General features: G+C 39.6%; 1 protein-coding gene across 6 annotated transcripts in view; it reads left to right on the forward strand.

The window, feature by feature from the left end:
• The window catches only part of VTI1A (vesicle transport through interaction with t-SNAREs 1A), a 275,374-nt gene that overhangs the window by 222,367 nt on the left and 25,899 nt on the right, over positions 1-27,108 (forward strand). For 2 of the 6 annotated variants that reach the window (XM_085319140.1, XM_085319141.1), the window contains exon 8: positions 13,446-13,501. The exons of the other annotated variants lie outside the window; for them this stretch is intronic. In XM_085319140.1, the coding sequence (XP_085175266.1) occupies positions 13,446-13,476 (31 nt within the window). In that variant the 3' untranslated portion in view covers positions 13,477-13,501. The remainder of the gene's footprint in view (positions 1-13,445; positions 13,502-27,108) is intronic. 6 annotated transcript variants of the gene reach the window in all.

The following is a 27,108-nucleotide window of genomic DNA, read 5'->3' on the forward strand; positions in this document are numbered from 1 at the left end:
ACTGCAAACTCATATCAATTGGATATACTTAGATAAGTATACTGTTTGCTTTTGATTTTGAGTTTTAAAGTACCCTGGGTTATTTTGCTAAATGTTGTCATTTATCATTCCCCTCTGTGTACATAATGACTGCTTGCGTCAAATATAGGTTTTTCTTTTCTCTCCTGTCCACCACCAAATGAGAATAAATAAATAAATATAATCAAAATAAGCACACCTTTGAAATAGACACTTTCTGCCTCCTCTTACTTCCCATCAGGTGATATGGCAAGACATTAAATGATACAAGGATATGTAATGTGATGGTAAATGAAAGATAAATTTAAAGAATGTCTTTTTGGATAGACTACTCCTTATTCAGTTTGGGTGATAAGAATTTAGTCTTAATTTCTGTCATACTCATGTTATCAGCTAAATTTCCTAATTTGTATTATTACAGATAATTACCAACATATATTTTTTCTTGAAACTTTATTTGTTCAATTAGAAGCTAGATTTCAGCCTTTATCTTTGTAGGTAGCTGATCCAAGACAGTTTTATGTAAATGGCTTAATTAATTGGTACCCTTCAGTTGAAACAGCAACTTACAAAGGGAGTAATCCTTTTCGAGTGGCATAAGCTGTTTAAAAAAAGGCAAAAAAAACCCACAATGCTTTTCTCAGGCACCTTGTCACACAATTATAAGTTATTTGACAGAGGTAAATGTAATAAACTGCAAGGCTGTTTTTTCAAATTATGTCTTTTCTATATAATTAAAATAGTATCGACTTTAAGTGCAGTTACTCTGTAGTCTTCAAATCTGCATTATTTAGAGACTTAATTATGCAAAATTACAAAACTTTCTTATAAATGGTTCAACGTGTTGATGGTAAAAACATGATCTGTGTGGCCTACTTATTAATCACTCTTAGGCAATTAGTTGTTTTCAAGTGTTCAGTGTTTTGCTCTCCCTTCTGGGCTATCCTTGGGAACTTCTGCTGTGCAAAGCTACTAGGGAGTGTGGTGATAGGACTTGCCACRATTGTCCTTCCCTGGGTGGTGGCCCCAGGGTCCTCACTTGTTTCTGGCTAGCCGTGTAAGGGGACTGTTCAGTCCAGCAGCCTGTCTGCCACCTGCTCTGCTGTTGCTGCAGCCAAGCTTGCCTGCATTGCACTGCTAACTGGTCTTCTGACATATAAACTAGAAAAGAGGAAAGGGACGTTCTAGTATTCTTTCTCTCTCCTGTTCTCCTACACCAAAGTGAGTGTTGTACAAGCCTAGCCTGGAACGTTATTTTTTCCAGTTGCGTACTACTACCCTACAAAAGGAAGGGACGCTCTCTAGGATAATTAATCTATAAAAGCCAAAAGAGATTGTTTATGTGTTGGTAAATTTCTCCTTTTTCTAAGGAGGTCAAAATGGCCATGAATGTTAGTGTTTACATGGCAAAGTGCTGGCCTTCTCCTTAGTCTTTTGTTTTCCCTTTGTAAGAATGGTAGGAGAAAAATCATATACGATCATTTTAAAATATTTCATTTCATTAGTAAGAGAAATGAAAAATACACACTGCACCCACTTAGCTTTGCTGCTACTTGCTGTTACTCTTGTTTCTGAACTTCATACCAAACTGGTGATCCTCGTAAAGTAGGGGGAGGGAAGAGTGAATGACTGAGTGGATGTCTAGAAATGTGGCAACTTTTCAGTAGAGATACTCCAACGCCAATCCTCATTATTGCCCCATTTTATTTTGGCAGAGTGACTCTTTTCCCCTTAAATGTGCAAGGGTTTAATTAATACATTCCAGTTGTCAAACCCAGTTCAGCTTGATGAGCAAGAGTGTAGAAAAGCTAGATTATTTATTTGCATCACTAGGCAATGGGGAAATACCTCCTTCWTTGGTTTTCTTTGCAAGTAGTGACAGCAGCGTTCTGACAGAGACAAAGGGATAAAAATGTGCTGGAAGAACTAGAAGAATTAATTTGTAATAGATAATTGGATCTGTATAGCAATGATGTGAGTTTAGAGGAAACTCAAGAACAGAATAGCTCTCTAATTTTTTAGATTTCACTTTCTCATCATGATAGTGTCTGAATGCCTTATGCATTTTAAAGTTTAAATAAGACTATTCCTTATTTAAACCTTGCTTCCTTATTTCATTGTCTCAGTTATTGTCTCCCAAAGGTTTGAGTATGCTTACYTTTATTTTTAATTGTAACTCAAGAAATTAATTTTGCTCTTTGTTGGGAAGGTGGTAAGGATTTGTTGTTGTGTTCATCTCTTGCAAAAGTTAATTTTATTCTTGCACCAGCCTCTGAGACAACTCTTTTGGGTTTTGCAAGTCTCATCTTTGTTGCTGACTGATCCTACAAGAGATCCCCTGAGAAGGGTGTAGTTCAGTGTTATAAGAGATTGCTCTTTCAGTAGAAGCAGGGGTCCATCCTGTAAAGATACTGAGTGTCAGGATTGAGACATCTATTTGAGTTCAGCTCTGCAGAGGGCCAGTGATGAAAGCAGAGTACATTGGTGATGCACGTGTTACCATTCAGGTTGCTGACAAGATTAGCTGTTGGGGTMTGTTCCAGTTGCAGCTTTTTCAGAGTTGTCAAATTTGTCCCTAAACACATCTAGGTGCAGTAACCAAGCCTAGAGGCTGTAAATGTAGATCACTGTGGCTGGTAACAGAGCAACTAACAAATATCAATAATGCATTATTTTTAAAAAATAAAAGTTTTATTGGAGAATGATCAACATTGTTCCTCTCTCTAAAAAAGTGATACAGGTGATTCCTGAAATTATAAACCTAGAAGGCACTTCAGTATAAAGAAATATGGTTAAGAGAATGATTAAAGATCAAGTTATAACGCACCTAGATGAGGATAATATGATGGAGACAAATCAGCACAATTTCTATAGCCTGTCAGACTTCTTTGAAATAGTTAACAAATAATGGATAAAGGAGAACCAGTGGATATAATTTATTTAAACTTTCAAAAGGGTTAGATAAAGTCTTTTAAAGGAGGCAATTAAGGAATCTCGCTAACAATGGGGTAGGATGTAAAGTCTTGTCATGGATTTAAAACTGATTTAAAGACTGAAAGTTAAAAGTAAGATTAAATGGTGATTTCTTACTGCTGGAAGGAAACAATAATGGGTATTCAGGAGTGGGGCTGGGAGTGGTAGACTTCAGTTTATTTAAGGTATATATTTTATTAAATTGCTATTGTGCATAGAATATAATTAGGCAATATTCCCTAGGGAATTCTGTAGGTTAGCATTAAGGGTCTGTGCCATGCTGACCCTAGTGCTGTCATACAGTATTGAAAAGAAACAGGAAAATATAGTGAAAAATAGCAATAACACTTCCCCCTAGAAGATGCTTCTCCACTGAAAAAGCATCATCTGCTTATTTRTACCACCTAATGTTAAACAGTGCAATTCATGAAACACATACCAGCCCCAATCCAAGAACAAAATCAAAGTTCAGTCTAAAAAGTCCCAGGGAAGGTGTATCAGAGTCCAGGCTCTAGTGAACTTGCCCTGTCTGCCCATCTCCTTTGATCAGCCTTGGCCACGGTGGCTCTTTGATCTCCACGTGTGTTGGTGTCGGGGCGCTCCACTACAGAGGCAGCCAAAGCCTACATGAGGGCTGTGGAAGAGAAGGGGAGAGTCTAGAATAGCTCAAGAAAATTAGACTAGTTTAGATAACATGATTTTTGAATAAGATTTGTCACAGAAAAGGTAAAAGAAGTATGTACATGAGAAATATGCATCCAGTTAGAGTGAACTTGTAAGGTCTGAATCTGTCATAATTCATCAGGCCACTGATGCTGTCGCACTTGTTTGCATGGGGACTTCTCAAGGCACAGTGAGGAAGAGATGGAGAGTTTTGCTCTCTGAAGGGTGTGTGCTTATCTGCAAGCAACTGTCTAGCCCTGATAGCAGGTGTCCTCCCACACCTTCCAGCAAAACYGGAAGAATTTTCTGAGCAATTGTAAACGTTCAATAGGAAATTCTAGATGAGAAAAGATTAAAAACTTCTATTATTTAGTATGGGAAAGAGAAGGGTGATAAATTACATAGAAAGTATTGTAGCAAAGACTGATCAGAGGCTGATCCACCTACTATTCTGAAAGTTGAAAGTCACCTGTATTCAATAGATATGTGGAAGGAGAGGGGGTGGAGAACACTTCTTTTGCCTAGTAAAAGGAATCTCTTGGCACTGGCTATTGCTGCAGACAGGCAATTCTTAAATCTTTTAGCAATGTACATTATCATAAAGAATATCATGTAACAGAGTTAGCTAAGGCCTGCCTGGTACTGGATAACACCAAATGAAATTACTCATGTTAGTCACGCTCCCCCCCAAATTTCTGCACCTTGGGTTTAGTATGCTTCTGATGGATGAGGCTATCAGAAATAAAACCAAATGCAGTGGACTATATTTAAGCACGGTAGCAATGGCTGATATTTTGATGGTTAATTTCTTTGATCTTCTGTTGAATTTAAATGTGCCTACAGTGGTTTCCCAGTTTCAATTAGTACACAAAACAAACTTTACGTACTTTCTGAGATTATGTTCTTCATTATACATTGCTGTAGTTTTGTGTGTTCTTGCCAAGAAATCTGCTTTTGACAAATTGCACAGGAGGCATTTTGAGATTGTGATGGAGTTGATTGAGTTTTGGCCAAATCCTGTACACTTTTATCACTAAAGACTGAAATACAGATGCTTGTTACACTAAAATATATAGAATTTGCTTTGGCCCTGAAAATCTGTGTCACATTTTAAAATAACCAATTTGGGTACAATTTGAGTTAAGTGGCAAGTAAACAATGCAAATGAAACTGTTTTGTTAGCTAGAAAGTAATTGAAAATCTGCAACTAATTATAAATTGGCAATATACAAGTCTCTGGGAAGCTGAAAGGAATACTTTGCTGATATATTGTTTAGTTATATTCAAAATGAGCTTACCCAGCACAGTTTGTACRTGAGATTTTGCAGCTTATTGTAACTTTACATTCTAAAAATGAAATAATTAATGATTTGAATTTCATTAAAAAGTGTCTTTTTTAATCAAAGATAACTCTCCTTAGGTTATATAATCTTTTTATTTCCTGTGGGCCTTGAGTTTCAGCTTTTGTGCCTAAGTTTGAATTTCCTCTGTGTTTATCAGTATACTAAGTTTTGATTGGCACTTTCATTGTGTTTTTTGACTCATCACCTCAACACATTTCTTGTGCATTAATGTAGCTGTACAATACCTCTGAGAAATAAGAACGTGTTGTGACATACTAGAAGAAAATCTTTGCTTGTATTTGGTTAAAAAAGGTATGGGATTGGCAGGGAAGCTTCTGTTGTCACTTCCACCTAGATCTGTAGCACTAGGAGTAGTCGAAACACCCAGGTAATTGTCATCTCGATTTGTGCTTCTAGAACGTATTTCACATGCAGACTTCAGGGCTTGGTGAATATCAACTTTTAATATTGAAGATCTATTATTTAATAGGACTATGTAAATATGTAAGTTAAAAGAAAAAAAGGATAAATTAATATATTTCCTACAGCTCAGTTTAACAAGCCTTGCTGTATGTAATGTCAATCAAAAAGCATTTTGCAGGATTTGGAAGGGTGGGAGGAGACTGGCCTTGCAATGCTCCAAAATATACTGGAGCACCAGATCGTGCTGGAAAGCTCAGCAAGGTCTCTGGTTTGGTCTTGTCACCGAAAGCCCTTACAGTACGTAAGGGTCTGAGCTCTGTCCTCCTGCAGGAAATAAACGTTTTCAAGCCCATTCTTTCTCCTTGGAAGCTTCCAAAAGCAGAGTTGTCTAGGCAAGTTGGAAAAGGTGCAAGGACTAACAATTTCTTCTGGAGGACGGTAACACTGCAGTTATTGCTGTACTATTCTGTGTTAAGCAAATGGACAAGCAAAGGCATATTCAGATTAAAAATTACTTCCTTAGATTCAGATCGGGTATCAGTAACAGGGGCCGTGGGGAAAACTCCTAACTGACTGTGCCAGGCTATCATTACTAAGTCATATTCATCCAGTTTACAATCATGTTTTCTATAGAAAACATTTCATGGATATGGTTTAATATGGATATGGTTTAATAACCCTTGACTTCAGAGAAATTTTGATCTTGAATTTTTTTACAGCCCTGTACTACTTCTCCATAACTCGGGGTTGATTCAGTATATTATCAGTTCCTGTAATATTAAATTTTTAACATAAAGGCTTGTAGTCAACAACTAATAGAGATACCTTTTGAAACTACTGAAATACATGTAGAAATGAATCAGCTGTCCAGTGAATATATTTCAGTGTGGGCTCTGATGTGATTCTTGAAAAGCTGTGTAGGTGCTGAACAATTTGGCGAAAGGTTTTCTAGTTAGCTCTGTGCCAAGAAGTTCTGGGCAGTATGTCGTTAAAAGATAAATACTTCAGCCAAGGAGCAGGAATAAATCTGTTCTTTCTGTACTAACCATTTCTAGACAGGCCTGTTTCACTGTCCTTGTGAAGGTAGTTCTGTTCACGTCATTTGGGATTCCTCCTGTGAGTACAGGTTGTATGATGAAACCCATAAATGCTAGGCTTTAAGAAGTGATTCTGCATCCAGAGCATTTTAAAGGAAAGTTAGCTTGGGTCATGAGTAAGGGAAGGGATAAAACATTGGGGGAATGGAGACTATGARTCATTGCATTCAGACTGAAACAAATCTTTGAGTACCAAGCACAATATAAAACTTTAAGGGCTTGATCCTGCCTTTGGCTATGCTGGTATGTATTGTTACATATCCTGTAAAATCGGCTACTGTTACATGTTATGTGGCACTGTTCACCCACATAACTAAGCTGTGAGCTCTAGGTTTTTATAGACTTTATTTTTAAATCCTATAAATGCTGCTGGACTTGGTGTTTTAGAATGTTGAATAGATGCAGCAAGATTTTCCTACACCTCCTGGCTGCTTACAACCCAAAATAATTAGTAATGTGTTGCATCTTTTGATAAAGACTTCTTAGAGAGCTGCTTAGTGAATAAGGCCACATAGAATGTGTCATTGTTGCTGCTGCAGGTTTTGAGTTTATTTGTATATTATGGGTGCTGTATGCCACATAATAATGAAAAGCTATATGCTCTGGTCTGCTAGTTCACTACACGGTCTGTGTGATTACAAATTGTTTGAGTAACAGTGAGCTATTGAAACTCTATCCAGATGTGTGTGCTGCTAATTATGGGAATACTCACAAAGGAGGATTATCTCCTTTGTTACCATTTTCAACTCATTTAAAAATGGGAAAGTGAAAAGCATGTATGCAGCAAATAAGGAGTAGCCATACATTTTGGAGATGAAGGCTTTTCATAATTAATTCCCAGTAAACAAAAGCTCTTGACCTGGCAGAATGCAATTCTGGAGCATAACCAGATGTAACTTAAGCACAGTGGAGACATCCCGAAGTGGCATATTCTGAAATAGTTTCAAGACAAAACTGTTATTAGCTACTTTCACTGCAGGGAAAATCCAGGTAAAGAAGGACTACCTAAGGAAACTTGTGGTGGTAATGCTGGAAATAGGTACTGGTTTTCTGGCACGTTTATTAAAACGTTTTATCATAGTGTTACGAGATTTTTGGAARGAAAAACGGGGGAATATGTGATTTTTGTCTTTCCAGAATTTGCRTAGTTTTTATTTAATGAATGATCCTCTTTGGATGATCAGTTCTTGGGGTGTGATGGACTTAGTGGGTCTCCAGGCACCACATGGGAATGGTGATGTTTTCACTTTGTCTTCCGTAAGTGTCATCTCCTGGCTCTAGACGAGAGAACATCATGCCTAATCATCAAATGACCCTCATTCATTTTGTCCCTTATGAGTTGCCATGAATCACATAGGAAACAAAATAGAGAAGGCAGAAGGAAAAAAAATGCCAGTGGTAGCAATTTGGTGCAGGATCCAAGCTGTTTGAGAACARATGAAAGAGAAGATGCTGAACAATTTACCTACCTATCTCCTTAACAGTTTGTGATGAAGAGATAAGTTGTTCAGCAACCTTCACTCAAATKTAGAGGGTGGTGGTGGTGGGTTATTTAATCTTATTCCCCAAAAGGTGGGGATTAAACCACAGAAAGTCTGGTTCTTGCAGCTTCTGTGAAAGAGAAAGGATATTGAATTCAGGCTTAGCCCCACTTGGTATGGTTTAATTTAAATAAAAATRAAGAATATCTTCCTGAGTGATTAATAAACAAGTGTGGTGACATACAGGAACTATGAGCTTGACCTGTGACAACGTAAAGGATAACTGCTATATTAAGTTGATTACACAATTTCCCCTGAGGAAGTTGACAAGCAGTGAGGGTGGTTTCTGTGACTTCTGATCCTGTAAATGCACACTTCCAAATGATTTGCTTATTCCTCTGAAGCAAGTCTTGCGTTATGTATGACATGTGTTAAATAAATTTTAAATGGCCTAATGTGAGATCTGGAATTCAAACAGCCATAGTCTGTGCAAATTGCCTCACCTGCCAAGGGACTGCAACATGTGAAATAGTCTGTACTGGAATTCCCTAACTTTCCTAGAAGTTTCACCTGTTCTGAACATCTAATAGGCTTACGAAGGAGGCTAATACTTCTCCCTCACCCTCTTTGGACTTGTAGACCAAAACCCTCTATATTACATGGAATAACCCTTGCCTTCTCTTCTGTCATTTTTTTTTTCTCCTCCAGAGACTGAGTGCATCAAAGAAGCTAAAACTACATAGTGTACTTCTAGGGGTGTTTGTATAGATACAGAAACAACCTATGTTCTGACTTAGATTATTGTATATTTTTTCTTTATTAGGCTTCAAAATCTGTGAAAGAGGGCAGTTGTTGGCATTCCCTGGCCATGAGAAAAGAGGAGTCTTGATGGGAAAACCAAGTACTGTTACAGTTATCTCCATCAGTTGTTCCTGGTACACATGCAAGATTAGCAGATTATTTTCTCTGTCCTCAGATTGGGTATATTTTGTTTGCTGTTGAAGTCTTCCACCCACCACCACCCCCCCCCCACACACACACACAGAAAGCATGAGAAAAGGGAACTGTCACAAGGAATCGGAAGTGGGGTACAAACAGATTATCCAAACTTTCCCAAAGTGAAAYGTGTGAATAACAAATGAACCGGTGAGAGAGCAGCTACAAGACAGATGAGAGGACTCTGTGCAGCAGAGCTGCTCCCCCATGTCACATGGAGTGTCTCTTCCCCACTCCAGGCAGGGTGGCCCCTTAGCCACCGGGGTAGATCTGCCCCTGCGTAAGCTCAGTAATGGAGGACAAATAGATAATTGAAGAATTCTTTGTATGGATTATCTGCCTTGCAACTTTAGACCACTTGACTTTAGATTATTGCTTTAGATCAGATATGTACTAAAACCAGTTTCAGAAAGCCACCTTGTCCAGTACTTGACCTCTGCTTTCCTCAGGGATCTGTGGTTAGCACCTCTGACTCACTCAGCAGAGAAATGTGCCACAGAATGAGCTGGACAAGGAGCTGTGTCACACACGCTGCCTTTGTGGTTTTCCTTCGCTTGGGGAGGCATAGGCAATCTCTCCCACTTCTCGAGAGGTCCAACGCTCTGTAAAACAAGCTTCCGCATCCCATGGGGATTCCATCATCACACAAGCTGGCTATCGTCCTGAGTCCCTATGTCCCAAGAAGAGCKCTCTCCTGGCAGGGCTCTCCACCTCCAGCGTACTCCCTGCTCTTCTTTACATCACTCCCTTTCAGGCTTCCAGCAGCAGTTTGCAACAGCTGGTACARGGCCAAATTCAGCCTGTGTCCAGCAGAGCCCATTTGACCCATTTCTGTCTGATTCAGTACACAATTTACATAGCCAATTTCCCAGAAGTTGTAAAACTCAGTAAATCACCTCCCACCTGTAGATCCCAATCCCCTGAAGTTAGGGTGTCTCCTCTCAAAATCACTGGCCACATTCTGTTTCTATAGCTTTTCCTCCCGTGCATTGGAAAGGAAAGTACTTTGTCAGCAGATCAGTGCGCTCCGCCCACGGCAAGGCAGCTTAACAGCCCCAAACTGGAACCCCAGGACACTCCAACCCAGTCCAAATCCATGACCCATGGGCTCAGAAGTGAGAGGAAATTGCAAATGCTATCTTTGCAGTCATGAATCATCATGGATAACTTTTTTCCTCCTTCCCTCTGTCCTTTGTGTGAATAACTTTTTTCTTAAAAGATGCAATTGAAATGTTGCCTGTCTCTTCCAGAAGACAACGGAGCTTTTTGAAAAAGAGATCATATTTGTGTAATGCAGCATGCAATACAGTATGTAGGATGGGCTGGCTTGTCTTTTCTCTGTGGTAAGCACCACACTGAAGTCTACTGTCATTTGTGTGTATGTGTGAATATCTTTCTGTAATAGAATAAGAGTGTTTGCAAAAAATGGCTACTGAAGTGCCCAGCCAGGACACTTACTCCAGGAGAGTGACAGGATAAGAGAAGTGGCAGAAACAAAGATAGGAAAAGAGATTTTTGCACTAACAAGTGTGAACTGATAAGCTTGACCTGTATGGGAAATGTAGAGAATCCTAAGTGCACTTGTCAGGCCAAAATTAGCCATGCCAATTTGTATTCAKCAACACAGTGCTATGAGAACTCCTTAGTTATTTTCTAATTTGTGGAAGAAAACTGCTAGCTCAGTGAACTCCATTTGTTCTTAGCAAGCTAGAAGAAGACCTTTTCTGAATGTTGAAGGCCAGGATAGGAAACAGGATGATCTGTAGAGAAGCATGGGGAGGAGTTATGAGGAGGCTTTATTGGCCAAATGGAAGAGTTATGCATGTCATCCAAACTGAGTGGTTAATCACCTCAGACATGTCATCACAACCACGACGTACTTAGTAAGACAGAAGGGAGGGAAGAAAATACGTATTTCTTTCCTAAGTACACACAGCTAGGAAAAATTCCTCTCGTTTTTCATCATCCACCAGGGTAGGTGTTAGGGCCATATCTCTGTAGGGGAACAGCAGCCGTGTGGTTCACACAGGAATAAAAGGTGCACGTTTTAAAGAAGAAAATTTGAAGTGATATTTAGTGAGTAAGCATAGCCTTCTGATTAGGGTATGGGGATAGAGAGGGGGAGTAGTCTGAGCTTGAGTCATTTTAGACAGTTTGGAGAAACTGGAAGGTAAGGAGGCAAAGTCTGTAGAAAACAAAGTGACACATTGCCAGGGCTACAGTTCTCTTTGTTTATCTAATTTTTCCTTTTGGATGCAGGGGAAGAAAAGATGATGTATGCAATACTGGCTGGCATAGAACAAGGATCTAGGTACATATGGAAAGAAGGAGAAATGTCAGAGGTTAGGTGGCAATTAGAGGCTTCGAAGTCAGAAGGGACAGTGGCAGTGTTACTGAGATGTGTTCTCCAAGTCCTGTCAGCAGCTGTTGTTTAGGAGTATATTGTTGAAGGGTGATGAAAAAGCAAATGAAACTCRTCTTTGGGTTGATGAGAAAAAAGAGGCTCAGAAGAGTTACGCCAGCAGAGAAGGAATATATGGAGTGGAATATAATGGAGCTAAAATGTTAGAAATGGTGACTGCAAAGAAGGAAAAATGAGATTTTTTACTCCTGAGATTCCAGCAAAAAGGAGAGCAACAACAAAACCTGAGTAAATTAGACACCATAGTTTGAATAAGTACAGGGGGAGTACAGAGAAGGAGATAGTCACGGTGAAGAAGAGACTCAGGAGACAAAGCACTGATTGCATTAGGCATATGCAAACAAGCRAAGAGAAGTCATATTAGGTTATCAGAACTAGATTCCACTTGGGCTAAAAGAAAAATGATTCAGGGGATTGATTGTTAAATTAGGATTTCCTCACCAAGTTTTATCAGATCTCACATCATCAAGTCAAATCTGGTTCCATGTAAGTGGCTCTCAACAAACTGTCAAAACATGTGTTGTATCTAACATAGCAGTAGGAGGAAACAGTTGATATCCAGGTGTGGAAAGGAGTTCTTCCGGGTCAACCTATGACTTTTTCTGCTTTTTAAAAGCATCCCAGGAACAGCATTTTCCCTCCCTGAATTTTCTTCTCAAAGTTTTTTTCTTTTTTTTATTTTTTGGCTAGTTACATTGTATTCCTTGTACAACCCTTGTGCTCCTCCCCCCCCCTTTTTTTTTTGCAAAACTTCTGATCTTACATCTCATTTTGTGCTTTAAGAAGTAATATGCAGGGACTATCTGTATCTGTGGTGAAAGGAAGTGTATCATAACAGCCTTAGAGGAGAGGGTGCCACGTGTGAGATCTCTTGCATGTCACCATTTTCCTCCATCTGTGGAACAAGCAGACTATGGCTCAAGCAGACTATGGCTACAGGACTTTGCTGAATAGAGCCTTGGAAAATCGAGCTGTAAACGCACAAAGCCTAGCTTTGTCCAGAAATGGTGTTTCCACACAGTATATCTGATTTCCATAACTCTGCACTCTTCTAAATACCAGCCAAGGCAAGTTCTTGTAACCATGTTAAATTCCTTTCTTTTCTCTTTCTAAAATCAGCCAATTGCTGTAAACCTCTAAAGAAATCTATGACAAACTGACACCATATTGGCCAGAGAGTCAGTGCTGATAGTTATTAATTATTTAGAACTTAAAAAAGAAAAAAAAAAAAAGAAAAGGACAGGTCCCTGCTGCAGATTTTTATCAGCACAGCTGCTCTGGTCAGACTGACACCTCGATGAGCAAACACTACACATGTAGATGCAATTATACCTCAAAACAGTGCTTGTTTTGCTTGTGGGGATGATTTTACTATACCACTACAAAGAGCAGACTTGCCAGTGTAAGTTTACACCGCCCTAAGAATGCTTTGTCTGTTTACTCTGCTGGTATTCCTTTATCAGTAAAGCATTTGCAGTATAGACACGGCCCTGTTTGGAAGGCTGGTTTTAATCCTGACGCATGCTAAAGTGATTACACTGCTGATTGAGAACTCAATAGAAGGACTCCAGCTGATTTGCTCTGAATCAGGGTCTGAAAGCAGAGGAATTATCTTGTGGTTTGAACACAGGAGTAGGAACTCCTCATGCACATCCTGGGCTTGATATTGACTTCATTTATCTCTGTCTCTAAAACTGGAGGTGTGAAGGAATTTGTCTCACAGAAGTTTTGTGAGAATTAGCTGTTTAATGTTCCTGCTCCAGGGCACAAGTAAAATATACAACCACAAATGCAGATTCATAACCTGTATTCAAGAAAAAAAAGAAAAGTCTAGCTACTACTGCAGCTGTATTAACAGCACAAACTGCAGTTGCAGTGTAGGCCCTGATTCTGGGCCAACCTGTGTAACTGCTCTGAAATGGCTCACCTGCTTTGAGACATGTATCACAGTTTGGGAGRCATTGCACCACCGCGTTTTCCATGGGTGTTCCCTTGTAGCACCAACCTTTCTTTCTTTCTGCATTTACAGTATCCACGGGCTCTATTTTAAAGGTCTTTAGAGCTCTTGGACATCAAATCCAACAGGTAAGATCTATAGYGGGAGGACTCTGTGTACAGTGTGTAGGTCCTTGGAGGTCCTGAAAAGGTTGCTGTTTCTTGTCCAGGACTCAGCAGTTGATATCTGAAAATTATGAGGACCAGTAAATCACAGACAGCAGCATGCAGGAGGATACTTTTCCCAGGGAGTGTGAAGCACTAATACCTTATCACTGCAGTTTCATGCCAGACCACAAGGCAATATTACAAAGGACAAATTTAAAACTGAGTTTAGGTCAGCAGTTGCCATGTCATGTGCTAGCCTAGCATGTACACAGCTGGGGAAGACATATCCTGCCTTCAGATTATCAGCTTCATTTCCGTAGCAGCCTTTTGCAGAGGCAATGTCAGCAAGCTGCAGACGAAGGGCATTTTTCATTCTCTGTGTGTCATTGCACCCTGGGCTGCAGACTAAGCGGGATCCAGTTGGGACATATGACTCCCACCTGGCCCTGAATGTGTGAGATCACACCAAGGAGCAAATCCCTGTAGGAAACAGAATTAATGGGAAATAGCTATGATTCATCATATTCTTTTTTACAAGTAATGCATGCTTTAGGAAACCACATTTGGGAAATGGAAAACTACAGTATAGAGAAGAAATCTTTATCTCTGAGAGAAGCCAAGTTTCATTTTGTGTGGTTTAATGCAGAATTTCTGGACTGTTCTTCACTCTCTAATCTACTATCTATAGTTTGCTTAGTCTGTGGCTCCTTTTACATATATTCTCTAGACTGTCATCTATTGGCACAGGAGACAAGGTCAAGAGAACTGATTCCTATGACAAATTAGTAYATGGAAGAAGGAGGGGTCTTTTTCCTGGTTGTGTGATGTGCCAAAATGATTGATTCCAGAAAGATCCCTCAAAACTCAGGAGAGTGCTTCAGAAATCAGTGTTTTGATAATGACCGGCTTGATTTAAGGCTACTAAAATTATTAAATTATACTGTATCCTGATCTGAAGTACTACATGGCTGTATTCTAGACTGCAAGGGGAAAAAGAAGCCATCCAAAAATTACTTTTTTTTGCACACTGCTGGATGCTCCATCTGGTATAATCTTGTTAGGGCTAGGTGAAACCAGATCACAACAAGTAACAATGAACCCATGGTGGATGAAGCAAAAAAAGATAGGTCTTCCTCACTGYAACCCACAGGCCACTGAATGAAAAACAAGAGCATAACAGACTTTTTTTTCTTTTTTAACTAAAACTGTGTCCACAATGACAGCACTAATCTTTAGCTGCTGTTTTCATGTTCCATTGAAGACTTTCTGTGCTTTGTTCAGGCATATTCACAGCACCTTGCCTTGCTTCACAACAGATGGTGAAACTGAGGCATGAGGTGATTAAGGTTGTGCTAATGGTCAAGGAATCAGTCAGTYGCAGTCTCACCAATACCTCACCTCTGGAGCAGGCTTCTGAACTTAGTCCTGAAATTCATCTTGGAAAGATGTCTTGTGCATACCCCAACATTTCACTTGTGAGTGTGCTGCCTAGCCTGAAATCCCACTGTTCAGATGACATTAGCTTGTGCAGAAATACAGGGAAAAGATGCCCTTGAAAGAGCTATCTACAAAGCTGGCAACTGATTTTTTAATGTATTGCTGTTAGGGAAACTTAGTCTTTAGTTTCACGAGCATAACTTTCATTGGCAATACTGCTGTAAGCAAGTGTTGACCACAATTTTCTACCCATGCTGCCACCTTCTTTGCACTAGCTCAACTGGTTGTGGGACAGTATTGTGAAAAAAAACAGGATTAAAATAACCTAGTGGTTGCTTTAACCTAATTTATTTTGCAAAATCTGGCACACACTGCAACTGTAGAAACTCTGGCAGTASCACAGCTCATAGAGCAATGTTGGAAAGGAATAGCTACTTAAGCAACTCCACTTTTAGGTAACTTTGCTTCTGCTTGGTGATGTCCAACTTTGAAAGGCAGCATAGCAGGATTTTTGAACTAGGATTAAGAAGGGAAAGTAGGTCGTTTACTTTTTCACAAAGAAATAAACAGAATGGGTTTGAGATTTTTTTTTTTTTTTTTGTAAATATATTGTATAACTTCAGTTTTCTTCTATAGTATTTGCAACACAAATATTCTGGGAGCAAGGAAGTTGCACAAGTATCTTGCCAAAGATGTATATTTAATATTAGTTTTACTTTACTTAGCTCCGGATTAGAGACTTAGTTTTTTTTTTCCTTCTGAGAGAAAAAAAAATTAAAAAGAAGAAAAAATAGTTAAAGATAGTGAGAAACAGGGACAGAGGACTAAGGGAAAAAGGAGTAATAACAGAGAGAGAGAGAGAGAGAGAGGGCCTCCAGGGAATGTTAAGTACACATGTAAGAGTAGAACATATGATCCTTCTTTATTATTGTCCATTTAGAACTACAATGTGTTCCACTTAAACTAGACATGCTAATAAAGGAAGAGGAGTCATTTATAGTGGACAAATTCCAAAGACCAAAGCTGCCTCCTCATTTAAATTCTGCTTCTTTGTTAGGGCACCCTACTGACATAATTCTCTGTTGTTTCTGCCATTATCACTTGCTTAATGCAGGACATAGTGTCAGGAAATTCCTGTCTGGCACTTACAAGGTGTTTCTAAAAAGAGGAACAAAAGAGTCAAGAGTATGTAGGGAGCAGAAGGAAGCTGCAAGAGGAAGTGGCAGCGAGAGGGAGGAATCTGAGATAGAAACAGAGGCTGGAGGAGAGAGGCAGGGAAGATGTCAGCCCACCCAAGAAAAGGGGGAAAAGAGTTGTGTACAGGGAGAGGCTCCCAGATTTCTCTCTACAATCCTAACTAGTCCAGGCAAATCTCCAGAGAAACTTAGAAGTGGCTCCCAAATGGTGAAGAGGAGATTCCCAAGAGGGAAGTGGAGCAGAGCCAGACTGCTCAGCCCTGCAGCTGAGAGGGCCCCGATGACGCCGGAGGATCTTCTCAGGAAGGGAGGCTGTGCCATTCAGAAACTGGGGGCCCTGGTTTGGAAAGCTGATTCCAAAAGGGTTGTGCTAGGCTTGGTGCTAAGGATTTGTGCTGACAGGTGAATGGGCAGTGTCAGCAGCAATGCCTTCCACTTCTCCCAGTAAGCAAGGGATAATGGGCAAGACAGTCTAGCTTGCACTAGCCTTAATATAAGGAGATTACTCTGTACTGTCATTTGTTAATAACAATGTCATTTTCTGGCATATAATTAGAAAATATATCTTGCTTTGCCTCTAAGCACTGTAGCCTTATTGCATTTGCACATTTTTCATATTTCAAGCAAACTGACCAGATAACATTAATGAATATATTAGATAGGCAGGCACTTTTAAGGAAAAATAATAAACATACTTGTATATTAAAAAGTTAATTCAGTCTGGAGCCAAACAGGTAATTTTCCCTTCAGCGTTTTTTCATTCAACTAAGACAGGTTGGACTAGGAGTGCAGTCACCCTGTCTACAGAGCTTGGTTTGGCTTGCATACCAGGGGCAAATTTTCTTCAGAGACAGACAGCAAGATGATCTGATTGGCCTCGGTCCAGAGCATGCTCACAAAGACCTCTTTGATGGAGGGTTTCTTGGTAAGCCCTGTACCAAAAGCTGCCTGCCACCCTCCTTTCAAAGATACCCATTTACAGTAATTCAGGGGGGAGGGGGAAATAAATAAAGTGAAATAGGGGGTTGCCACAAGAATAATTACGTTGCTGGACTTGAAGGGGGTAGGGAAGAGGAGGGGGGAGTTTTTAAGTAAACTGCTGGATGTTGAAGTAGCTGTTTGGCAACAATGCAAGAACATAAGGCACTTGCAATTAAGCTCATTAAAGCTTCATCATTTTGCTTATCAATCTTTTCTGAAAAGGGTGGGGTGAAGCGGCCTATATTAAAACATGGCTGCTTTTACAGATAAGGAGTGATCACTACCAGTTTGATTTTCTGAGCTATACCATAGTGTACCTAGCCTGCGATGGTATACGTGATTAGCTGATTTAACACCCTCTTGTACATGAATAAGTGATTAAGAGGGGTTTGTTATTGTTCCCTAGCACTCCATTGCTAAAACATGCAGTCCAGGCAACTGTTACTTCCTTGACTTTATCTCAGTTGGTATCCAGATGTGGTCTCCTACTTACCAATCATTTTTGCTCCCATTTGTTCTCATAGCAGTGGCTTTTGGATCAATATTTACTGAAACCTCCACACCTTGGGATAAGGGGAAGGTGAACTAGATTGCTGGAGCCATTGCTTCCTCAGTCAATGAAGGATGTCCTCTGACTGGGGTCTGTTCYGTCCCATGCTAGTCAGAAGTTTTGCGTTTCCATAGAATAGCTACCTGAAGATACATTAATGAGCCCAATTAGGCCGAGTTGCCTTCAGATCCCAGTCTGTTAGAGACCTCAACCTGCCTGGACTGGCTCTTAACAGGGCAGCCCTGGCTGTGGGAAGGTATGATGTCCGAGTCAGCGGGAAAGCCTTCTTAGCAACACTGTTGATGTGAAAACCTTCGGGCAACAACGGCAGCAACATCTGCTTTCCAGCTGCTTGCCTGGGTACAAAGAGTGAGATCTGAGGAAGAAATCAGGTCTGTTTCCTTCTAGTAATGTAAAAGGCAGTACATGTAGCTACTGTTTATTGCAGATACTACTAATAGCTGTATAAGAACAGTATTTCAGACGTAGATTCCTCTTTTCATCCCAGTGCTTCAGAGCATGTAGATATGAACTAAGTTTTGAAGCATCCCTTTGTAGAAGGTGAACTTTATCTTGATTTTACAGATAGAAAAGTCCTGTCACATAGATATAGGAGAGGTGCACTGGAGAGCTGTGACAGAGGCAGGACTGGAACCGAAAGTCTTGATTCTCACAAGTCCAGTTTTTCTGATATGACCTCATCCATGCATCCTCTGTAGTCTTCTCAGTTGCTTATGTTGATAACAACTATATTAACCTTTGAGATTTTCTTGTAAAAATGATCAATCATTTTCTTGCTTTTTTCTGTATCCAGTAATAACTCTTTTTTTCAAAGTGTGATTCGTAAAGTTGTGGAGGTGGGCCTTAGTTAGAAGTTGTTTCTGTAATGAGTTTTTGACAGATTCTTTTCCATTGTTTGCAATATATTGTCTATCTAGTGTTAAAACTCATTTTAACGTTGAAAGAAAGGAAAGGAAGCAGAAAAATAGAAGCTAGGGGAAATGCTGATATGAAAAGAGGTGTGGAAGGAGTAGCACCACTAATACAAACATGTAGGTCATATTGCCAAATGGGAATGAAGCAAGGTTGAACTTTAATTCTTGGTTTGATCAAGGCAGTGTAAAACCAGACCCCAAAGGATTTCCAATGGAGAAACTGGATTTATATTTTACATATGAGCTGTAGTTAAAGCCAAATGTTCATTCCACTCAAATTGTGTAGGTGGATTACTTTACTTCCAGCATTGAAGTATCATGTTTTTAGCTGCTAATAAACTTAATAAAATCCATTTCTTATTTCCCCTGGTGTACTGTGTTCATGAGCCTTGATGTGCCAACAGAGCAATGCTGTCCTGAAAATTCATTTGTCAAGAAACAAGCAAATGATGCTTATGAATAAGTCAAGATGAAAAAGAATATATGTATCTCTTATTCAGTGGCATTGCTTTTATCAGAATTGCTGGTCTCTCCATGTCTCCAGACTGGACCAAGAGGTTCAGAAAAGCAGAAATTGTTATATCATCATCCCAACAGAGAATTAAAATATGTACAGATTGTTTTCTTTAAAAAAAAAGTTCATTCTGTGATTAAAAATATCTTCCATACCAGCAAGCTCCCTGCTTTGGCTTAGCTCCCAGAATCAGACCTGCCTTTTCACACAATGTGTAATCAGGCTGAGGGATTCATTGCCACTGGAATTCACTGAAGCCAAGAATTTACAAAACTGAATGAGAGATTAGGCATTTATGCAGATAACAAAAATATCTAGCATTATTGGAGTTAATACAAACAAAGAGAGCACTAGAAAGGAGATAAAACCTCATTCTTGAACAGTTTAAGATAATGTTTAATATTTAGAATTGGGGTGAGACTTCCCGGGGACAGGAGGAGGTAAACCCTCACATGGCATCCTTGAACTTTACTTTGAAATGTTCAATCTTGCTTACTGAATTAGAAAAACTGTAACTATGATTATATATGGCAATAACTGTCTTTCTAATCAGTGCACATTTTCTGATCTCCCATGCTTAGTTAGAGGAGATAACGCAATGAGAGCCCTTGAGCTCATTGTCAGGTCTAAATACAGCAGCTGGGCAACGGGAGGCACCAAGTGAACAAAGACACTAGTGAAGATGAGCAACCTAGTGAGTTAGACGCTGGCCTTGAAAACTTGGAGATACAAAATTAAATTCAAGTTCTGCTACAGGCTTCCTTTTTGATGATGGCAAAGTCCATTATTTCAAACCCTTTGTATCCTCCACATGCGATGGCATGTCACCACTTTCTAAATTTGGCTGTGATATGCTGCTGGGGCACAATAAATTAATTACTTCATCTAATGGGTTTCTTGGGCAGTAGAGAAGGGAGAAAAGAATCTTTAATAAGATTTAGGGAAAAACAGAAGTGTGAAAAAGAATGAAAAACAAGATGCTTTATGTGAGTGAACAGGGAACTGGAATTAGATAAGGAAGGAAAGCAGAAGGGTTAAGAAGCCTCAGGTATAGAGGAAGAAGTAAGAGCTTAGGTAGAAACCAGAGGAGAAAAGGCAGGGTTGAGCATATAAACAAAGGGTTTAGGAGAAAAAGCAAGATGACTCTTGAAGCTTTTAATGCACATCTGACCCAAATCATCTGTCCTTTCAGAGTCAGCCCATCACCTCCCTTGTTTAGACTTTATTTTTCCTCAGAGATCTGTAATCCTTATTATAAAGAACTCCTGACTTGGTGGACATTTGTTGTGTTAATAAATGCTCCTATTGAAGTTAGCAGACCTGTTAAAACTTGTACTCTCTCTGCAGTGAATGGAGTTTGTAGTGAATGGGGCATACATTAGGAAGAAAGATTGAGAGTTTGTATGTGTAGGGTGGAAAGGGTTGAAGGAGAGGGGGAAGGGCCAGACAGCTTGACAGCTTTTTTTTCCCCACCTCTCTGTGGGCCCTACCAGAGGGCTTATCGTGGAGTCCCTCTGTAGGGAGAGTTGGGGCTACTGATGGGATGGAGCTTTTCCTTCCGACATCCAAATACTCTGGCTGAAAATTCCTGTCAGTAGTTAACATAATAGCAGGAAATATCTCTCCTGCGCAGAATGAAGATAGTTCTAAGCACGTGCATTCAAGAAAGAGCTCCAGACTCACCTGAAGGGATCACTGGGCCTGTAGGATTGCAAAGAGCATTTGAGCTGCTGTCAGTGGTGCCTGTTGTCTTTGGGGAGTTGACATGATTCGGGGCTGGACCCTTTAGCTCCTTCAGTGGGGAGTGTTTTCATCCACTTAGGTAGAAAAGTTAGAGGAAGGGGGAATGCTGGAGTTGACCATGTTCCATTTAGAGTTCAGAGGCTTCCTCCTGCAAGTGTTTTCACAGGGAAAATGAAGATATTCCTGTAAAGATTAAATCTACGTGCAAATAACTGATGGACAAACAGTTATAGACCCTATCGACATAGTAGCAGGAGATGGCCACATATCAACTTTTTGCTATTGTAGCTTTCTTTTTTTTTTTTTTTTTTTTTTTTTTTTTTTTTTAAACCTCACTCGAAATCAGCTCTGGAGACTATTGGCTTTTAAGAGATGTTTCTCTTTTCAGTTTTCCCTTCCTGCTCTCTCCACCATCTCCCTGATAGATATGATTTATTCCTCAGAACGTTTCAGAAAGTCMGTTTTTTGCACATCATTTTCATTAGTTTTGTGCTGATGTTGCTTGCAGTGGAAAAAGTCAAGTTGCCATCATTCCATGCGCTAATTAGTGTGTGCGTGCGTGCAAAGGAGAAAGAGAGAAAATGGAACCTGTTCTTCAACGTGCAGGAGCAAAAAAATCCAATATCATTAGGGAATCTAATGCAGTGCTTTTAAATTGAACTCCTGCTTCTATTTCTTTCTCTCTAAACAATTTGTTGGCCTGAAGTTATGTAACTCTCTAAAGAAGGAGTTGTGAGGATCTTTGCTGTCCTGCAAATGAAAGACTAGAAAATTACTACACAAAGCTCGTGTTTGCTAAAGTGATCAACCTTAAATGATGTGCTGGGTTATCTCAGAGTATAATCAGCATAGTCTATTTGAATAGAGCCGTCTTCAAAATAGAGATCTGCTGGTAAGATTTGTTTTCATTTAGGTCTTACTCTCAGCAATAGGATTACCCTGAGGTCTATATATCTACAGGCTTTTGTACAAACAAGCAGCTTAAACAAAACTAGCATTATTATACTGATTTAGGGAGAGAAAAGCCTTGTTTGGTTTATTGAGTTAAGATCGCATGTGTGACAAATAAAGCCTTCCTTTAAATGTAAGTTTTGTGCTGTTCAATATAACAGTTTCTTCAGCCAAAAAAAAAAAAAAATTTTTACAAAGGCCAACATTATTCTTAATGCCAATTCAATTTGTCACCTCTAGGTTTTAATCCCATAGGCTAGTAAAATGCATGCTATTCCATCCAGCTAAACAGCAAGACAGCTGGTATCACCCTATTTATCAACATTGAAGTGATATAATCAATTTACTTCTTGCTATAAGAGCTAACCTTATACTTCCTTTTTCTACCTTCTTCTCAATGGCCTTATTAAACTCTTTTCAGTGCTGATTTATTGCCACTATGGATAATGTTGTGTTCTGTGTTGCTTCCCTCACCAAAGAACTTCAATAGCTGTTGGTTTTCTTTTTCCTCTTTTTTTTTTTTTTTTTAAACTGAGGACATCAAGTTTTATTTAATATTTTAAAGTTTCTTGTAAATAAAATAGGATGTGAAGGTTCTGAGTTCAGTTATCAACTTGAGCTCTAATGAGGGGTGGCTAATCATTTATGTTATGGATGCCATGGGTCTTATTTCACATAGCTGCAAGCAGAGCATGCACATTTTCTTGAGTTCCAGTCACAGGAGATACTGCGACCAGTCTACTGCATTCAGATTCCCTGACACAGCTGTGAGTTTTAAATTGTTCTGTGACCAAAGAAAGAATGAAAAGCAAGATGGGAAAGTGCAGTTGTGCAGAACTCATCGGGAAACTTTTTTTCGATGTATATGCAGTGTAAATGCTGAAGTTAAAACAGGAAAAAGATTGAGAAGCTGTTTCAAATTGGCACAAAAGCAATCAAGTTAAATGGATTTGAATGGACTTTTGTCTGTGTTAGTCTAGTCATGCCAGGTGAGGTATTAGGAGCCACAAAACTGCTTCTTGGAAGAATTCATGTACCCATTGATGAAGTTGGCAGTTGCGTACATGGATTTTTCAAGTGCTTATAGGAACACAGGTTGGTGCACCAGTGCAAGAAGGCCTTTGGAAACATGGCGCTCAGGACCACAGCAATCATATCAACAGTGGTCATATCTATCATCATAAGAGCCTTTTAAAATTTTTTAAATGTTTGCGTTCCCTATACTACGCTAGCAAATAGCAATGTATTTACATTGTCAACAACTGACCTTGTATCGCTGCTAAGAAATATTGCATTTGTTCATCGTGGTCTGTTTGCTGCTGGTGGTTGCAGCTGAGGAGCAGCAGTAGACTTGCTAGTGTCACCTAGCTGAAAACAAATTTCACCTTCACCACAGAACTAGATTGCAGGTTGCAAATATTATTTAAATGGAAATGATTTCTTTATAGAAAGTCTCACAGAAGCGTTTCTTTTTTTTCTGGCTGACTTTTTAATATTTATTTTGCATTGTTCTCACTTTTATCCTTAATTTGGGGCTAAATTAGATCTGTCAGTGTCCTTTTAAATTTATTCCACACTGACTAATTTATTTTAACTAACTTGTTTCAGGACAAGCATATAATACTTGCAGCATAAAAGAGTAAACTCAGATCAATCTCAGTCTGCTGAGAAAATTAATCAATTTGCAAGTTACATCAAGCTTAATTCTGTCATTTAAAGCAGGCATTGAGTTTCCTTTCCCATATTACATGAAGACTGGAAGGTAAAGTAGTCTCCATTGGTAGAGGACTAATTCACTTGCCATGCGTTCTGTATAGAGGTCATTAAGGCACTGCACTTAGAAAGCAGCTGCTTTTTGTGTGTGTGCCAGTGTCTCATTTTCCACATATGTAACAGATCAAAACATTTAGATTGGGTTGATCCAGTCTATCGTGACGAAAGAATTTTGAAGCAGTACAAGTAAATAACAGCCTTACTCGGAGGGAGGAGGCCCTTTCCCTGATCCTGAGAAACTATTGGTGGGCGCCACCCCAATTAAAGCAGAGCGGGCCGTAGAGCTTTGCACAGATTCTTTTCCAAAGCCAATTAGCTGCAGAACATTTGATAGAAATGAACAAATCACTGAAAACTCAGGCCCATACAATGTTATCGCTTATATTCAATGCTAGTCTAGTGTTCAAGAGTGTTTCTCTTTGTTATACCTCTGTAGACCTGCTGGAAAAGAAATGTTCCCTGCTTCTCATTTGGCCTATGTATTCTAGAGCCACATTGTTCAATGTTATCACCTTAAGAAGCAGTTAAGATTAAAGTAGGATAACAGACATTTGAGATTAGAAAACTTGCCAAAGAAACTATATGGATTTTAAGGTCTTCATCGTAAGTGCATTTGACTGTGGGACTATTTTTTTTTTCAGAAAATTGAATTAAAATATATTATTTCAATGCTTCTTAATTTCCATTATACTCCTCATCCTCTAAATCTGCTGCATTGTATGGTGTCTGCTAATGGGCAGAGTTCCTGGGCCAGCCCACAAGAACATGGAAATCAGAGAAACAAAAAGAGGAAGACGATGCATTGGTGAGCTTACATTTATTGGTGTATGTGTAGCTGGCTACCGCTGCAGTTTCCTCTGGGATCATCCCCAGTCCCATCACAATCCAAAGTTCCAGTTCAGAAGAAACTATTTCAAGGAGTAAAAACAAATATAAATATACAGTAGTGTAGCAAACAACAGTTTGCAAAGTGATGCAATTTATTAGAAATTCTACATTGCAGTGGCTGTGTGCCTAGGAATTACTATTTTTATTCATGTACACGCTAAGAAACCTAGGTACTTAAAGTGAAAAAATACTGTTATTTGGTTGCTAATAATGACTATTGTTACAGTGCCTAAAAATAAGACAATCTCATTAGTTCATGAAGGAATACTTTTGAGAGGAGAAGAATTTATGTGCAGTGCAATGAACAGGGAAGGGGGAGAGCAATGAGTGGAAAAGATCCATCAGGTTTTCATCCTACAACTGATGGTGCCCATTTGAGAAAAAAAAAATCTGGTAGTCCTGAAAGATGTCAATCTTATCCAAAAATGTAAATAGATGATATAATGGCATGGCAGACTAAAATTGGAGAATTGATTCATGCTTTGCATGTGTCAATATAAGAAGTTCTCAGTGGAGAAGAGGCAGCATGTTATTAAATAAAAGGGGTGAGGAGAGGCCTGGCTCATCTATGGCAGCTGCATGTGGAGCTGGGCTGGGTAGTGGAGAAAAGGCACGTATGGACAGTGCTGTGAAGCTGATAATTAACATTCTTGAAGATATTATGAAGTGGGAGGTTGGGGATCCTTTTGTGTCTCCGTAGTGATATCCTTCTGCACTGGTCAGATGTAGAATATGGGCAAGAAATTCACAAAGTTCGATATTGCTGGGCTTATAAACATATATTCCTTCTTCTACAGTCCCTCTTCCCTTGAGTTTCGTAAGACTGGCTAATAAGATTCACTTTTATCTCAGGATCTTTAATGACTCCCAAAAGACCAGGAGCTTAGTTTTACATCTAATCAGCAAAGCTGAGCTTCCAGCAGTACAGTGCTTCCTGACAGCATGGTGAGCTTGCTGCAAAACCAGCTCGGAAGAGAAGATGCCAGCATTCGACTCAGTACTGTTGCTTTGGTAGCTCTTAGGTGTTAGGACTCTGTCCTCCATCTATTGACCCATGCCAGCATTGCTTAGCTTTGTGTGTTGTGAGCTGCGACCCATCCTAAATCCTGCACTAAATTGCAGTGAGTGCTAAGACTTGATCTGTATTCCACGAGGTCATTTTTGCATGTACATAATGAAGGTATAGGAATTTAGATGTCATATTTGAAGTAGTCTGTTGTCAAATTTGCTCAATAGTATATGTTATTGCCTCAGCACATTATAACCTGCACTGACCTCAGCATTTCACGGTAAGTGACTGTTCAGAAGGCTAGTGAATAAAATAACCATCTCAAGAAGATCTCAGGAATGATTCAGGAAAAGTTTACTCTATAACGACCTGTTTTGAAAGGACAGACATTCATCTGATTCTAATAGTGAAGACTTTTTTTTATGGTATTGAGCCCTCAGAAACATTGCCTGTCCAGCTAACTTATTACTTCTGAAATATGGCCTAAGTCCTAAGCAGCTGTTTTAYTGGATCCATATATACCTTACCAATGACTGTATAAAAAGGGATATTTCAAAACAAAGCCTTGTTTGACATATTTAAAATGCAAATGACTATCTTGTGTATTTTTAAACTAAGCATTGAGAGGGGAGAAGATAATTTTTAGTGCTCAGAGGCAATGGCAAAACCTCAAAATTTCTTAGAAGGTGGAGTCAGTCATTCTGAGGTCAGTTTATAAATGCAAAGTATAACTTTTTTTCCCCAGAAATCATGAGTTCTTTGCGGGGGCACAAAAAAAGACTTAAATAAAGACTTAAGTAGAAGTTGCTTCATCAGCTCTCAGAACCCTCGGAAGTTCCTGAAAACCCTAATTCTGAATTAAAAACCAATTTGAAACTAGAAGTGTATTTGTCCACAAAGGGGAGGAACTGAGAGCTGTGAACTGAACTGTGTCTCTTCCTCTCTGTTGGTGATGAGCAATACTGAGCTGACCACTGAAAGGCTAATTGTCTGAAAAAGCTACGGTAATCAGCCACACAGGGTGGCTGCGCCTGTTCTGGGAGAGAGAGAGAGTGCAGATGTTTCACAAAACGTGTTGGTTACAGACGCCGTAGAGAGGTACACACCTTCTCCACCTGCAGGTGTTTGTGYTCCTCGGTTAAACACCTGAGCTAGCTGCTGTGACCATGCAATGACGTGCTGGGAGGCCCAAAGCCAGGAGCAGGCAGGAACCTCAGTCACAGGTGGGTAGAGACCAAAATTTAAAAAAACAAAAAAAACAAATAAAAAATCCCATTTGCCTACAGAGGAGAATGTGTGAGCAAGTCAAAAAGACAAGCTAGCCACAAAAGCTTTTAAAAAAGACACAGAGTCGCATGTGGAGTTTTGATTTTTGAAAGTGCTGATTGTATAAAAAATGCTAGGGAACAAGCAGAGTGCTTCACGGCACTTGCACAAATTATTTGTTATTTTATGCCTCACATGTGCATACAGGAAGCCTGAAATAATAATACGTCTGCAAATGCAGGGTGCCCTTGCGTCCCCTCATGCCTCCCTGAAGTCAGAGACTGGCCCGTGGGCCGGTCAGTGCGGGCCGCCCTGGGACGGCGGCGCGAGTCTGCCTTCCTGCTCA

This window comes from Rhea americana, unplaced genomic scaffold, assembly GCF_003343005.1.
Source record: "Rhea americana isolate MKP2758 unplaced genomic scaffold, rheAme1 scaffold_57, whole genome shotgun sequence".
NCBI lineage: Eukaryota > Metazoa > Chordata > Aves > Rheiformes > Rheidae > Rhea > Rhea americana.